Source organism: Triplophysa dalaica, chromosome 2 (assembly GCF_015846415.1).
Source record: "Triplophysa dalaica isolate WHDGS20190420 chromosome 2, ASM1584641v1, whole genome shotgun sequence".
NCBI classification, from domain to species: domain Eukaryota; kingdom Metazoa; phylum Chordata; class Actinopteri; order Cypriniformes; family Nemacheilidae; genus Triplophysa; species Triplophysa dalaica.
In genome coordinates, this window is record NC_079543.1 from 2,942,878 (window position 1) to 2,959,583 (window position 16,706).

Here is a 16,706-nt window from a genome sequence, read left to right on the forward strand (position 1 = left end):
TGACAACTTGCCCCATTTCAATTCTATTAGATGTGTAAATTTGTACCAGAGACTTTATCACATGCTTAAACATGCAAATAAAACAAACAAAAGTAAATGAAAGCTGTGCTCTCTGTTCTCGACCCTTTGTTAATAACACATTGTTTATTGATCTTTTTACATGTATTTGTCAAAGATGTCATGACTCTGAACACAATAACAGGCAAAACATTTTACTTTGTAAGTAAAAAAAATAGGTTATTTCTGCAAATCATCCACTTCCAACTGTTCACAGATATGCAACACATACAGTAGATACAGATCAGTGCTTTACATAACAGAAACTCTTGAGCAATTGTGGTTTTAGATTTCAGGTTGACGGTGAGTTTGCATTGCAGATAACACATTTCTACACCCAACAGCTAACTTCTTTTGATTAGTAAATGCAATGGTCAGGATGGAATTGATAACACTGTGCTGTAAGGTCACTGTATATACAGCACTGAGAACGCTGAGGTTTAATAAACATGAAATGAGCAACACTTCCATTATTCAACTAGTCTATGCATTATGGATGATAACATTGTAATGGGTGAGTGGTGCTGTAACATACGCTTTCACAAGTCTACCGATCTTAGTGCTGAATCACAGGTCAGACCCCCGCCCATGTTGCCCAATAATGACAGCAGTGATGCGAGTGAGAGAGGATGAGGGATATATTGTGAATGAGCATGTGGTAGATCAGAGACGCTGAAGGACAGACAGACATAATGCATGTGTGCTCCGTGTGGCTGCTGGCTACTGTTTTGGTCTTCTCAGCCCTTCAAACTCTCTGTGACCCCCTGTGAGTATACTACACACACACAAACACTCCACAACAACTCACACATGATGATTGAATTTCATTTTAAAGAGTAAAAAATGATCATCTGCTTAATTTTTATTTATATACTTTTATATTATCAGTGAATGTGTACATGTGTTACTGCTATAAATTATATTATATAACATTATATTTTTGTAAATATAAATCTATGAATGTGTGAGCATTGATAAAAAATGTGATATGATATAATTTCATTTATTAGCAAAGCAGGTGCTTTTATCCACGATGATTAAGACGTTGGAGAGCATTTCACATTTTGTCAAAGAATAATAACCGTGATTATTAATAATTGTGTGTCATAAATTATTTGGTTTCAGTATTTGTTTGACACGGCAACACATGCAGTGATTTGCGTAGTTTGACTCTTTGCTTAAGAGCCACAATAATACACTTATATTTTGAGTGTGGTTCATTTGCAAAAAGAAAAAAAAATCAGCAACACTACAGATTAATTTTATTGTTAGCATTATTTATTTAAAATAATCAAATTTGGTCTAGGGCTTTTAAACGATTAACCGGATCCAGAATATGTCTGTGTACTATGCATGTAAATGTTTTTATTTATAAACACATTCACGTAAATGAATATGTATTTAGGAAATATAAAGTTATATTTATTGATATTTACTTTTATTTGAAAGTATAAATAAGCATATATTAATCAAATAAATGCATGTGAATGTGTTTATAAATACAAAAGTAATAGGCTTTGCACAGGTCACAGACATAAGTAAACTTCTAAAACTTTTTTTCTGGATGCGATTAACTAAGGGTTTGATACACTTCACTTCGTATTTAATTCACAGCTTTAATGCACTCCGCGGTGGCCTCCACATCTTGCATTAAAACCTTGTAGCACGCGGTTATCTGAGGACTATCCGGCTTATACTGTGGTCATTTGCCAAGTTAAAGCTGTTATTGATGTTTACAGTGTCATTTTAGATCAAACAGGTGAAAATGACAGTTCATTTAAAACTTGATCAAACTGACTGGAGCTACCCGTGCGATAAAGGCTTTTAATGCACACCTTCCAGCCAATCAGAATCGAGAATTCAAACAGACCATGCTATAATCCCGATGAATTGTTTAACAGCCCTAGTTTTGTGATGATACTGTTATCGTGATTGCTTTTGACCATGAAAATCGTGAAGTGAGATATTGTGACAGCCCTAACATAGCTGTACATACACTGCCACAGATAATAAGAAATGTTCTGTGTATGACTTCATCCTTAAAGTTACGTTCTGTCAGCTCCGAACCTGATGCGGGTGGGAGCACCTGAGAAAGTGTTTGTGGAGGCGCAGGACTATTCTGGAGCCAATCTGAATGTGAAAATATCAATGAGAAGTGCGAAAGGGAACGGCGGTGAACTGACCAGCGAGTCAGTGACACTGACATCAGACAAAAACTACCAGAGTCTGGTGGAGATCGAGGTGAGAATGTGCTGGTTTTATTTTATTTTACTCTCTTTACTGTGTTTTTACTCTGTGTGTTTGTGTCAGGTGCCAGCTAAGGCGTACACCTTTCAGAAAGGCGTCCAGCAGTATGCCGTCCTGCAAGCTCACTTTCCTCAGAAGCTGTTGGAGAAGCAGGTGCTGCTGACCTTTCAGACAGGACACATATTCATACAGACCGATAAAACCATCTACACTCCAGACAGCACGGGTGGGTTGTTAATATTGACTAGAATGACTAGAAAGTTTCAGCCCTTTTAGTCTCGGTAAAGGGAATGGTTTTATTCCTCAGAATAGATTGAATGATGTTTATATTTTTCTTCAGTGTATTACAGGGTTTTCTCACTCAGTCCAGGAATGTCACAGGCTGTTGAAAGTGGAGTCCGTGTGGAGATCTTGGTAATCTTTAAGTACAGTATTTGTGTGATTATGTAATATTGTGTGTATGTTTGTGTGTGTTTTACATTTGTTGTAATAAAATAATTGTGTAGACACCTGACGGCATCAGTCTTCAGAGTAAATCTGTGTATCCTGATGGAGGGATGACCTCGGGAACCTTCAGTGTCACTGATCCTGCGAGGTCAGCGCTTTAAATTAAAACCTTATATTGCAGAATTGTTGTTATGCAGTGCAATGAAGGCACAAATATCTTGTTCTTTATTGTGAGAACTATTCAACATGCTAGATCAATGAGCATCTAACAAATTAAAAGATAAAGTTAATACTTTTTAAAACAACACCACATCTACCGCTGTAGCCAGAAGGGATGCCCGACTCTGGAACATTGGCGTCTTTGCCCTTTTATTCAAATGTATTTTAAATAAACGCACAACAAGAGTCAAGAACAAGGGAGTGTCAGCAAAAACGACTGATGAAACTTTAGTCATGACTGTCAGAATTCCGACATTCTTTTTATATTTAACTAGATCAACATATATAACCAAGCTTTGAAGTGGTCTGCACCACACTGCTGTACACTACATTATTTAGTGTATTATTTTAGGCATGTAAATCTTTATTCATTGTTTAACAAATGTCACTATAATTTACACTCAGAATACAAAATCTTATTTCTCCAAAGGGTTCATAAATTGTAGAAGTCCAATTGTGAAATGTTTATTAATTTTATGAAAACTATTCTGTATTTATTTTATACAAATATTTGTATCCATTTTTAGACAATGAAGAATCAGTTATTGTGAACATTTTGATACAGTATATAAGTTTATCAAAACTATTCTTTATTTATTTTATACAAATATTTGTATCCCTTTTTATAAAATAAAGTATCAGTTATTGTGAACATTTTGATACAGTATATAAGTTTATCAAAACTACTCTTCATTTATTTGTTTATTGCTATAAAATGTTTTTTTACATATGTTTTTTTTATAGATAATAATACCTTCAAGTTATAATTAGACATATCCTATATTTTGTTTGGGTGTATTAGTCCAGGGATGTGGAAGCTTGTGGCGTGGCACCAGGGCAGCCCTCAGCAGAACTTCTCCAGCGAGTTTGAGGTGAAAGAATATGGTAGGTGTGTCTGAGACCTCTGTGATATCTACAGATGTGAGGACAAAATCTCACGTTCCTTCTGTTCCTCCTGCAGTCCTGCCCAGCTTTGAGGTCTCACTGACACCACGCAAAGCCTTCTTCCACATCAATGATGATAGCCTGTCTGTCGATATTGAATCCAAGTATGGGAGTCAAGTTTTATACACAAACACATCACGTTGATTTATAATGTTTTAAAAGTGATATCACAGAATGTGCGATTTTACTGTGTGTGTGTGTTTCCCGAAGGTATTTGTTTGGGAAGAAAGTCAATGGTCATGCGTTTGTTGTGTTTGGTGTGATAACAGAAGATAAAGGGAAGATCAGTCTTCCAGGATCTCTACAGAGAGTGATGGTATTACGCACATAGCTACTTTCTCTTCTTATTTTTAAGGATAAATATATAAACATGCTTAATTCTTATTTGTCTGCTGTACGTTGTATTCCCTTTTTTTCCGGTCAATGTATGATGTCAGATCTGGGATGGAAGTGGAAGAGCAGAGCTGAAGAGGAAACACATATTGGAGACCTTTCCAAAGATAAATCAGATTGTCGGTCATTCGCTGTTTGTTAGCGTCAGTGTTTTAACAGAGACTGGTAAGAGCCAATCACACCTGCTCATCAACAACTAGAACGGCCATTTCCATGTTTTGTGGAAACGTAACTTGACATTTATGTGCACTTTATTAAAAATAGAAACCTAGACAACAAAATTATAATTATTCATGGGCAAGACAAAGGTAACAATATAAATTCAAAGAACAGGACAAATCATACTAGTTCATGCAAAGTCCATTTAAATTCAAGTCCTATTTTTTTTAGCTCTTTTTACAGTGTTGCATTTTCAAAGCAGATTGACATAAGGAAAAACCTGATGCGAGTGCGTGGTCGACACATCTTTAACATTTACATTTATGCATTTGGCTGATGCTTTTTTCCAAGGCAACTTACTTTGGATTATCCTATACATTTATACATAAGTATGTGCAATCCCCTGGGATCCAACCCACAACCTTGCTCTTAACACTGTAGTTCATGTTTAACATACTTCATGTTCGCTTGATTATTGCTCGAGATGTTTCTAAACATTCTATTCAGACCAGCGCTGAATCTTATGGATTCACAACAAAGCACAACTCACAAAATTGAGCTTGTGTTGCTGAAAGCATCTGCGTTCATACGTTTTGGGAAATGATCAACATATTATTAACATATTAGTGAGGATTATACATGTGCGCGTTTCAGGCAGTGAAATGGTGGAAGCACAGAAGAGAGGCATTCAGATTGTGAAGTCACCCTACACAATCCACTTCAAGAGAACACCTCGATTCTTCAAACCTGGAATGCCCTTTGACATCTTGGTACGAAACGTTGATTAATGCTTAAGAAGCGTGATTTTTACCTCGTTGCTAAAGAATATAGCAAAAATTGTACAAAACTGTGAACTATTTGTAAAACACAAAATTGAATAAGTATTGAGTTTGTTTTTGTAGTTCAACAAAGCGTGGCACCTGTAACATTATTGTTGTGTGTTCAATTTTAAGGAAGTACATTTAAACCACATTACTAGAATGTATACATTTACATGTGTCTTTTTCGTACAAAGATTTACGTGACAAATCCCGACCAGACTCCTGCTGTGAAAGTTCAAGTGGAGGTCAACCCTGGAGGAGTCAGAGGTCAAACAAAAGCCAATGGCATTGCGAAGGTCACCATCAACACACCTGGAGGAGCTTCTACACTGGACATCACCGTAAGACCTGTCTGTTAACTGTTACATTGGTGATTCAGTGTGAGACATGCAAACACATGTTTTACTTGCATAAAAAACATGTCTTCAAGGTAAAGACTATAGATCCACAATTACAAAGTGAACAGCAGGCGGTGAGGAAGATGACGGCTCTCGCCTACAAACCCAAAGCCGGCTCAAACAACTACCTGCACGTAGGCATCGATGCGGCAGAGCTTGAGATGGGTGATCAGATGAAGGTCGATTTGAACACAGGAAAGAGTCCAGGAGTCAGAGATCAAGATAACACGTACATGGTGATTGAGAGTGGATCGCATGAAGAATAAATTCGATGTAAAGAATTCGTCCATATGATCCAGAATTAAGTTGTGTCTACATGTGTTTATTTTCAGATCTTAAGCAAAGGTCAAATTCTTCAAGTGGGCAGATATAAGAGAAAAGGACAGTCCCTCGTGTCTCTGTCTCTACCTGTGACCAAGGACATGGTGCCGTCTTTCCGCTTTGTGGCTTATTATCACGTGGGCTCAAATGAGGTGGTTTCTGACTCCGTCTGGGTTGATGTGAAGGACACGTGCATGGGATCGGTGAGTTAGGCCTGGTCACATCACACCAACATTGGCTTGACTTCAATCTCTCATTTCTTTCGTTTTTCCAGCTTAAAGTGGAAGTTCGTGATCCGTTAAACATCTATTCACCCGGCGAGAAGTTCGGCCTGAAATTAACAGGAGATCCGGGAGCCAAAGTTGGGCTGGTGGCCGTGGATAAAGGCGTCTATGTCCTTAACAACAACAGACTCACCCAGTCAAAGGTTTGAAGAATATCCTCCTTCTTTTTTACTAGGAAATAGTACTTATTTAACTTGTAAACAAATTTCTTCCTCCAACAGATCTGGGACGTCGTTGAGAAACAGGACACTGGCTGCACGGCCGGAAGCGGGAGAGAGGGCATGCAGGTTTTCAGCGATGCCGGCTTGTTGTTCGAGTCTAGCACTGCGGGAGGAACTGGCGTCAGAACAAGTACTTGCAGGATTTCCTTCGAGTATTTGCTTTGAATGTTTGCTTTTAAATGTCAGTAACTCCTCTGTTATGATCTGTTCTAGATTCTAACTGTCCTGCCCCATCGGTGAGAAGAAAACGAGAATACAACATAATGGAGTTGATTCATACTTTAGGTACATTTATGCATAGTAGTTTGCGTAACACAACGAGTCAGAGTATGTCGAAAATCTTAGGGTTATCTGTTCGAAGGGTATGAAATTATTTTTTCATAATCATTGACCATGTGTGACAGGTGTAAAAACTCCTCACCAGAAACACAAGGAAGAGAAAGAAATACCGAAGTCGAACTCAACTTCTTACTTACATGTTATTGAGATTTTTTCAATGATAAAATTATGTTTTATATCTTCCTCTAGGGAACGAGTACTCTGGTCTCAATAGAGAATGTTGTATGGATGGAATGCGTCCGATAGATGGTTATTCCTGCCTTTATCGGTCGAACTTCATTGTGGATGGACAAGAGTGCAAACAGGCCTTCCTGCACTGTTGCAATAAAATAAACCATCAAGCGACCGAAGCTGAGGCTGAGCTTACTCTAGCACGCAGTAAGTTCTTCCTCACCGCTATCACACTGCATCTGCAGTTTTTTGGTCCAATTGCCATGTATGTGGATATTTAGTGGAAAGTATTGAGCAGCTGTTAGCTTTATGGGCTATGGTGTTATGTGACTGCTGTAGTTTTTCCTGAAGAATCAATCTTTGTTTTCGTCTTTGGCTCGCAGGTGAGATGGAAGAGTTTGTAAACTCGGATAGCATCGTCACTCGAACCCTCTTTCCTGAAAGTTGGCTTTGGGAGGAGGTGACTCTGCCTAAATGCCCTTCACTGAACCCCAACTGGTCAGTGCAGCTTCCATGATCGTATTGTTTCCAACAGCGGATGATGTTTCTGTTCCTCTAAAAGTTTCTCTCTCTTTAGTCGAATAACATCAGTATCCAGAAATGGCCTCAGGCTGAAAGACTCAATCACCACCTGGGAAATCACAGCCATCAGCCTGTCTAAGACTAACGGTACACACACAACAACCACTTGGGGCATTTTATTAAGCATGTTACATCTGAATCGAAATTACACACTGAAAGCAAATCAAATATTACTTAAAAAACATTGAAATTTGAAGATATGCCTTAGTAAGTGAGACGAAAAAAATGGAACCAAAGCTGAAATTAATATAAATGAAATGTATATATAACTATAAAAAAAACAGGACAAAATCACAAGAAAATGGATACAAATATCTTTAAATATAAAAATAATAGCTATTTTAAAATAATAAAACGAAAACTATGAGTTGGTTATGTAATTGTATGTTTTGAAATGTCTTTTAAAATGGTTCAAACTGATTTACACAACCTAAGCATTTCATATCACATCATACTGTATATTACATTGTTTGCCAAGTTAAAAATATGCATTAATAGCAAAAAACAAAAGAAGCCATGTCAAAAAAATAATAATGTTTTATGTATTTTTCCATTTTTAAATGTATTTCAATATGATTCAGTTTTGCAAACCCTAAATCATTTCTCATTGTATTAAAACCACTTGGTCACAATAGCAAAAACAGTAATAAAACACTGTAATACTTATAATAAATGACTAAACAAATGTTACCTCCCATAATCACACATTCTTTGTCTCTGTGAAGGCATCTGCATGGCGGACGTTCGTGAGATGATGGTGATGAAGGAATTTTTTGTTGATCTAAAGATTCCTTACTCAGCCGTGCGCAACGAGCAGATTGAAATCAAGGCCGTTATTCACAACTTGTACACCAGAGCCGTAAAGGTAAGATGACACTTAACCTTAGAAATGTGTAAATGTTTTCCCTGATCTCAAATGTATGTGATTTTAATTCCCTAGGTACGTGTAGAACTGAAGGAAACTGAGGACGTCTGCAGCTTAGCCAGAAATAAGGGCAGGTACCAGACCACAGTGTCAGTTGATGCTAAATCCTCTCGTTCTGTACCTTTTGTCATCATCCCGCTGGCATTTGGTCGTCATAGCATCGAAGTGAAGGCCGCCGTGGCAGGACGCGGGGGCGACGGCATGAAGAAAGATCTTCTCGTGGTGGTGAGGCCATGAAACAGTTCCTCAGCATATTTCAAATTAACAAGAAATCTTTTGGCATTGGTCATGTCTGGACGCAAACACTCGTTGAGACGACTACCACTGTATTCTTCTCTTCCGTCTGGTAGTCTGAAGGTGTTTTGACAAAGCTTGGGGAAAATCTGAGACTGAGTCCTTCCAAGAAGGGTAGGCAAAAACATGGACGTTCACACAAAAATTGTTTTGTATATGACACAATCACACAGTTTCTCTGTGAAACAGGTGGTCAACATGCCCAAGTGATAAAGAGTCTTATACTGAAGGACCAAGCGCCAAACACTCCTGCCATCACGTACATCACTGGCACAGGTGAGTCTTCTAACATCTAACAGATGCCTGGATAGTAATGGTATGTTTGATTTGACAGCGTATCATGTCTTCATCTGCAGGAGATCCCATCAGTATAACCATCGAGAAAGCCATCAGCGGTGCAACCATGGGATCTCTGGTTGTCCAGCCCGGAGGATGCGGAGAGCAGAACATGATTGGACTGACGATGCCCGTCATTGCCACACATTACCTGGACCGAACCAATCAGTGGCACACAGTGCGCGCTGGACTCAGACAAACAGCTCTCACGTATATCACCAGAGGTATTTTAGCACAAGCATATCAACTGTCATACTGTCAAGGGTTTTATGAACTTGTTTGTTTCAAATGTCAGGAGGAAAGATGACGCTGGTTTTGACCATCCAAACAAAGCAATTCTTACAACTTTTTGGCGATAAAAACTGGACAAACTTTGGATGGCGGGACAAAGGGTTGGACTGAAGAAATTAAAATTGTTTGAAATGCATCAGATTCAATATTGTATGCTTGTGAAGTCATAAAAGTGCATCTTTAAACGTTTTTTACCGTATCTAGTATGATTTTGAATCACACATTTTAACATATTCTGACATTGTATTAGCATGTTAACATAAAGTCTGCAAGTTTTAACCTAATGCTAACACAGTTTCTCACAATGCTAGCACAATTTAACGGAACTTTAGCATGTTTTAGCATTAAGCTGACATGTTTTATCATCAAGTTGACATGTTTTATCATGAAGTGGACATGTTTTAAAAAGATACTTACACATTTTAGCAAAATCAAAAAAAAACTAGGAACTAGGTTTCTAGTTCATTTTATTTTAAAAAATAAACCTGGAAGTTTCAAATCCATTTTCACACTTAGCAAGCGTCTGGATCACAAACGCATCCAATTTTCACTTTTTCGAATGGTTTGCTTGAAAGGTTACAATCAACAGCTGGCGTATCGTAAAGGTGACGGATCCTACGGCGCATGGATCACTCATCCAAGTAGCACTTGGTAATGGATGTTTGTCTGTTTTTTTGTCTGCATCCCTCAAGCAGCTCAACTTGATCCAATCTCAAATGTTTTGCTGTCTTTTACTCTCCTCAAGGCTGACGGCGTACGTTGCTAAATTATTTGCAATGGCAAGTGACGTGGTGCACATAGACCAGAATGTCATCTGCAGCGCCCTCAGGTGGCTGATATTGAACAAGCAGCTGCCCGGTGGGGTTTTCGTAGAACACGCACCTGTTATTCATGGGGAGATGATTGTGAGTGACACCTGCATCAAAAATCAGTTCCATAAAATACAAAAGCAGAATTTTTAGTACCACATTGAATGTCGCAGTTTTCCACATTCGCATCACTGTGATGTCTTCTCATATCGTTTTTGTCCCGCAGGGAAATGTCCGAGGAAAAGACACTCAATCCTCCATGACGGCATTTGTGCTTATCGCTCTGCAGGAGGGGCGGAGCATCTGCTCTGTTAGAGTTCCTGTGAGTCCGGCTAAAACAAAACTAAAGCTTACAAAAATTCCTAACAGATGGATCCATGTGTTTAATTTACAACCATCTGTACTCCTCAGAGTCTGGAAAACAGCATTCTCAAAGCCACCACCTACCTGAATTCTCAATTACACAGTCTGACCAATCCATATGCCGTCGCCATGGTATCCTATGCTCTGGCCAATCAAAAATCGCTCAACAAACAAATCCTGTTAAGAAAAGCCTCAGCAGGTAAAGACTTTTTTTTTTTTAGTCTACATACACAACAAGTTTCATCTGTCATCTTCAATTTAATTCAGACGGGAGTCACTGGTCTGTGCCTGGGAGCATTTATTTCAGTCTGGAGGCCACGGCGTATGCGCTTCTCGCTTTCGTCAAAGCCAAAGACTTCCAGAGAGCGGCTCCCATCGTGACTTGGTTGAACAACCAGAGGAAGTACAGCGGAGGATACGGCACCACTCAGGTATTTAAGAGACATGAACCACACAATCTTCAGTCCATGTGTCAGCTCAATATGAGAACCGTTGATCTAAATATTTAAAGCGCACTTCTTCTTTCTTGTTTCAGGCCACCATCATGGTATTCCAGGCTGTGGCTGAGTACAGGATTCAGGTTAAAGACGTCAAACTTTTAGACATGGAGGTGGCCATACAAGTCGCAGGCAGTCAGCAGCCAGTTGTCTGGAAATTCAACCAAGATAACGGTCATCTCACACAAACAGAGAAGGTGTTTATTGACTGTTTTATCGACAACAGTGAGATAACTGATTTATTTAATGAATGTGTTTTTTTAATTTTCCTTGTAAAAATACAAGTTGCATTTATTTTTCATAATTATAATGTTCATGGACAGATCCCGTCTAATAGAGAGATCACCATCATTGCCAAGGGCTCTGGAGAGGCTTCTGTTACCGTGAGTAAACGATCAAAGCTAATCATTGAAACGTGACCACTCTGCATTCCAAATTCACAGTTTTTTAGGAAATATCTCAAGACCCACCTCCATCCCCAACTCCTCCATATCTGCCTGTATCTGTGGGATCATTTTAATTTATTCCCATCATGCATCATGAACTGTTCTGGTTCTCCAGGTGAGAGGACATGTGATTGCTGCGCTGTCACAGAATTCAGTCAGAAGTTATCGATGACTCATCCTGCACAACGTAAACTTGTGTCCAATCAAATTCTCTGTAGAGTTTGTGAGTCCCACCCCCATATTTCACCTGCCACTGGAAGAAAAAAAAATCTCAGGTTTCGCTGTGATGTAGCCAATCAGCATTTCTGTTATTCATCTTCATTCATTCCGCTTCTTCTCTGGTGTTTTTAGGTTGTGACTGAGTATTATGCCAAAGCTAAAGACAGAAACACAGACTGCAAGAACTTTGAGCTCGAACTGACGTTTGAAAAGGAGAATCGAGGTCAGGATTTCATTTTATAATGAACGCTTATGATATTTTATAATTGATATGTGCTTAAATAGTGTATTATCATTGATAAGCAGTTAGCAGACTCACATTTCGCATTGAGGGCTGTTAAATGATTAATCACGATTAATCGCATCTAGAATAAAAGTTTGTGTTTTTTTCCTGGTTTAGACATTACATTTACGTTTACATTTAGCAGACGCTTTTATCCAAAGCGACTTACAGTGCACTTATTACAGGGACAATCCCCCTGGAGCAACATGGAGTAAAGTGTCTTGCTCAAGGACACACTGGTGGTGAATGCTGGATCGAACCAGCAACCTTTGATTTACCAGTTCAGTGGTTTAACCCACTAGACCACCATCTCCACTCATTAATGGCTGTTTGTTGAATTATTTTGAGGGGACAGCAAATTTACACTGTCGTACAGCTGTACAATTGTAGCATAGTGTTATTTCTTCTGTGTTGTCACATGAAAAGATATAATAAAATATTTACCAAAATGTGATCATGTAAAACCTTTTATTCTGCGGTTTATTATGGGATTAATCGTTTAACGGCCTTTCTGCATTAAGGATGTGAAACCTGTTTTATAGTAATGTCATGAGCATTAAGTACATTTTCACCTCAAATGTTTAATTTAGTATTTCCAATGATGATTAAAATGTGACCTTGATTTTTTTCTCTCTCTGTGTGTTTTCAGTCACTTATTCGGGTGCGAGTGAAAGTTATAAACTCACCATCAACACCAGGTGAACAAATAAAAAACAAACCTTTTAGATGTCATGAGAGTAATTCTGTTTGTTTAATAATCCTTTCAAATGATGTGAGGTTTATTCCTTTGACATTGACGGTGTTAAATCTTTGATTATTCCTCAGGTATCTGTCTGCTGAGAGAGACGCCACCATGTCTATACTCGACGTGTCCTTACTGACCGGCTTTGTTGTGGATGAGAACGATCTAAAGGCGGTACATAGCATGTCTTCACTATTCAACATTTAGTTTCCGTATTATAACGTAACCTTTGATTCTATAATATTGAATTAACATGTATGATGATGATGATAGTGTGACAGAACCATTTGCTTTTCTCTGCAGCTATCGACCGGACACGGCAGACTTATTCAGAAGTTTGAGATGAACAAGCAGCTGTCAGATCGAGGATCTCTCATCATCTATCTGGACAGGGTATCAATTATTCAATCAAAAATAAGACCGTCTATGATTTAAAAAGATTTAATATGGTAGAAACGCTCACTGTAAATGCTCAAAGTGCACTTTTATAACACAATTTCACTTCAGATTTCTCACGAATGGAAAGACAAAGTTACATTCAAAATACACAAGGTTATGGAAACGGGATTCCTTCAGCCAGCTGCTGTCACTGTTTATGAATATTACTCTATGGGTATGAAACTATTGCATGAACGTCTCACTTATCTCACATCTCTCTCTCAGTTCAGTTTAGACATTTATATACACGTTGAATGTAGGCTTGTAATATCCATTGACGTGAATGATGTCAAAGCTGACAAAGATAATATAATAATATCCTATTTATAAATATAAAGTCCATAACTAAACAAGCACAACTAATATTTTAAATGGTGTTAAAATCATTTTTATGAGTGTTTTTTGACATTATGTATTAAAGTCTTAATATCTTAAAGTTAATTTGTAGTAAATCGTATCTAATCTTGAGCCTACCTGCTAGTTGTTGAATGTAGTTGACCCATGTTATGTTATTCATCCATATTTAGAAAATCGTTGTTTGAAATTTTACCATCCGACCAGAAAACAAGGAGCTCTTAAGAAAATCTGCCATAAGGACGTCTGTCAGTGTGCGGAAGGTACGGCATTGCGCTTTATTTAGATTGTCGAAGAAATACAGTTTGATCAACAGCCGTCTTCATAACGCTTACAGATAACTGCAGTCTTCAAAGAAAAGAAAAAATCGATGAGGCTCGGCGTAATAAAAAAGCGTGCGAAGCCTCAATAGATTACGGTAAAAACGATTTAGTGTTATTAATTATTATGTGCATATGTGTGTTTACTTTTTTTGTGCATGCACCATTCACCTTTTTCATTTTTTTAAAGTTTTTAAAGCTGTTCTTCTGAATGAAGATGAGGACGTATCAACTGTTTATTACAGGATGAGGATTGAGACGTCCCTTAAAAATGGTAAACTGTCTCACTACGGTGAATTTCGGTCTTTATACCAATTCATTGACTTGACACTAATGTGTTGCTAACATTCTTTCTGAACATACTTTCATGTGCGTAGGTCCAGAAAAAAATGTGGTGGGACATCAGCGTACTTTCACCGTACAGCTCTCCTGTAAAGAAGCTCTGGATTTAAAGAAGGGCGCCAGCTATCTGATCATGGGCCACGCTGAAGACGTACAGCTGGATGGTGGAAAGTGAGTGCATTTTACAAACCACCGTATTTGACACGTGCCTCCAAACATGCCATCACGTGTCTTTGTTCATGAAAAGAAAGAAGAGAGCTCAGTGGTTTGTGTAGACCCTGTTAGTTCTTACATGGATTGATGAAAAAGCTTGTTTGAACGACTCTCTGTCTTACTTTTCTTCAGAGGTCAGTACGCTCTGGGTGAGAGGACCTGGTTGGAACACTGGCCCAGCAAGGACCAGAGCAAAACCAGCGCTGCACTCAAAGAGAAATATAACGGCATGTTGAGTCTCCAGCATGACCTGCTGTTTGGCTGTCCAAAGCCATAAAACACCTCTAATTTCAGACCGCTACTTAGTGCTTAACAGTAAAAAAAGATGAATACAGATACTATACACATCTAACTGTTCTTTTTTTATCTATAGCAGCGTTGCTTCAGCTAAAAAGCAGATGATTTGCGTGACACATTTTCAACTGGTCAAGTTGTGAAGTGTACTAAAATGACACGATTTTCCATGTTAGAGCAAATTTACAAAATAAAAACGTATGGCAAAATCAAAATCTGAATTGCCGAGGATTTTTTTCAACCCAAAAACAGCAACAAGACCTATAATGATAAAAGACAATTCCAGCCAAAACCTGAAAAATTATCTCTCAGAGAACCAATTTTACTGAATCATCTGTTAACCCCTGTTGATAACATCAGAATAATATCAGTCAATGCATAAGTTTTCTTTAAAACATACATACAAACAAAAACTGTATGGATGTTACAAAAATGGCACAGTTTTTAAGAGACAACATACTGTGTAGAATTTCTGTGAATTAAAAGGTAAAAACTAGAAGAAATAAAACCCCACAAATGGAAAAGGGATGCCTCTTCACAAACAACAAAATAATTCCTATTTTATTTTTCTTGTGGACATTTATGGATGTGACAATTCTGAAGCAACACTTTCCTGACAATGAAAAATCATGCTTAAGAAATACAAAAAAAAACACTTTCAAAACTTGTGGTCCTCACATGGGTATTTACACCACCAAACAACTGATCCATCAGTATACAGTGGTGGAACCAGGGTATTTTCATGGGGTGGCCGGGTAGGGGCCAGCAGTTACTTTGGGGTGGTACAGAAAATATCATCATGCATGTATTGTAAGGTTGGATGATTGCCAAACATGAAATTTTTCCAACCTTAAAACACTTTAAAAGTACTCTACAGATGCCCAAATCACAATGATGTATCATATGCGATTGCTACAAAATTTCAATTTTAATAAAAAAAATCAAAAGTCACCCTTTTGTTGTTCAAACCTGTTTGATTAAATAAAACTTATGACATTCATTTGATGCTAAAATTCATAGCTCTCATTTCTAGGGGGAAAACGAGCAGAAAATAACCGACCTCGGAGCGCTATTAAGGAAAGCGTATCCCATCATGGATCGTGTTCTGGATATGACTCATGAGACTATTTGCTCGGGTCTCGCGAGATGTTTGCGAAAAGCTTTCCAATTTATGTTACACTACTCCTTATTAAGGTTATATCTTTATTTGATCTATGTTTGGCTAACATGTGTTTTTCTTTTGTTTTTTGGGTACAGCTGCTTTGATACAATACAAATAAAGCGCTAAAAAAATAAATCTGACTAGACCTGACTATATAATTAGATATTAAATATAATTTCCTAGTAAAACATAGTGTTACGCATTTTATTGTGAAAACAGAGTTATGCATATTGTAAAACTGCTTTTTATCTCATAATTATAAACACCACATTAATTAACGTTATATCTTTGCACTCGCTAAGTTTGTCCCACCGGGTTAGAAATAATACATTTACCGTGGGATGTTCATGCCCACTAGAACACTAGGGCCAAAAACAGGAAATACGTCATGAAAGTAGTCAAGTTGTCAAGTGCTAAGACCACAAGTGGGGGTATTTGGACACAACCAACATCTGCAATTTTTACAAATTACTAGAGATCCCCAGTTTATGACACACTAAAAGAAATTAGATAAAGTCTACCTAATATTTCTCAATAATAATTACTTATAAAAATGGAGTAATATTAGTTTATATAACCGACAACAGTTCATCTGCTTATTTTGAATGATAAATATTGAATTCCATTCCATTCCATTTTCTACCGCTTATCCGAACTACCTCGGGTCACGGGGAGCCTGCGCCTATCTCAGGAGTCATCGGGCATCAAGGCAGGATACACACTGGATGGAGTGCCAACCCATCGCAGGGCACACTCACTCATTCACTCACGCAC

The 16,706-nt window shown here is 38.0% G+C and overlaps 1 protein-coding gene across 1 annotated transcript; it reads left to right on the plus strand.

Moving 5' to 3' along the window:
* Positions 1-687: 687 nt before the first annotated feature.
* On the plus strand, positions 688-15,903 carry LOC130435276 (complement C3-like). Its single transcript, XM_056765767.1, has 41 exons — positions 688-823; positions 2,103-2,298; positions 2,368-2,530; positions 2,645-2,718; positions 2,811-2,899; positions 3,773-3,855; positions 3,932-4,019; positions 4,126-4,231; positions 4,353-4,473; positions 5,122-5,237; positions 5,483-5,629; positions 5,719-5,922; positions 6,019-6,210; positions 6,282-6,434; positions 6,513-6,642; positions 6,726-6,797; positions 7,041-7,229; positions 7,406-7,520; positions 7,600-7,691; positions 8,330-8,469; positions 8,545-8,754; positions 8,880-8,937; positions 9,013-9,099; positions 9,180-9,383; positions 10,026-10,101; positions 10,196-10,355; positions 10,486-10,581; positions 10,671-10,821; positions 10,890-11,053; positions 11,158-11,316; positions 11,443-11,502; positions 11,917-12,007; positions 12,717-12,765; positions 12,893-12,983; positions 13,113-13,202; positions 13,317-13,422; positions 13,775-13,864; positions 13,939-14,019; positions 14,112-14,195; positions 14,299-14,434; positions 14,609-15,903. The coding sequence occupies exons 1-41, from the start codon at positions 750-752 to the stop codon at positions 14,751-14,753; spliced, it is 4,932 nt and encodes a 1,643-aa protein (XP_056621745.1). The 5' UTR covers positions 688-749; the 3' UTR covers positions 14,754-15,903.
* The last annotated feature ends 803 nt before the right edge of the window (positions 15,904-16,706 follow it).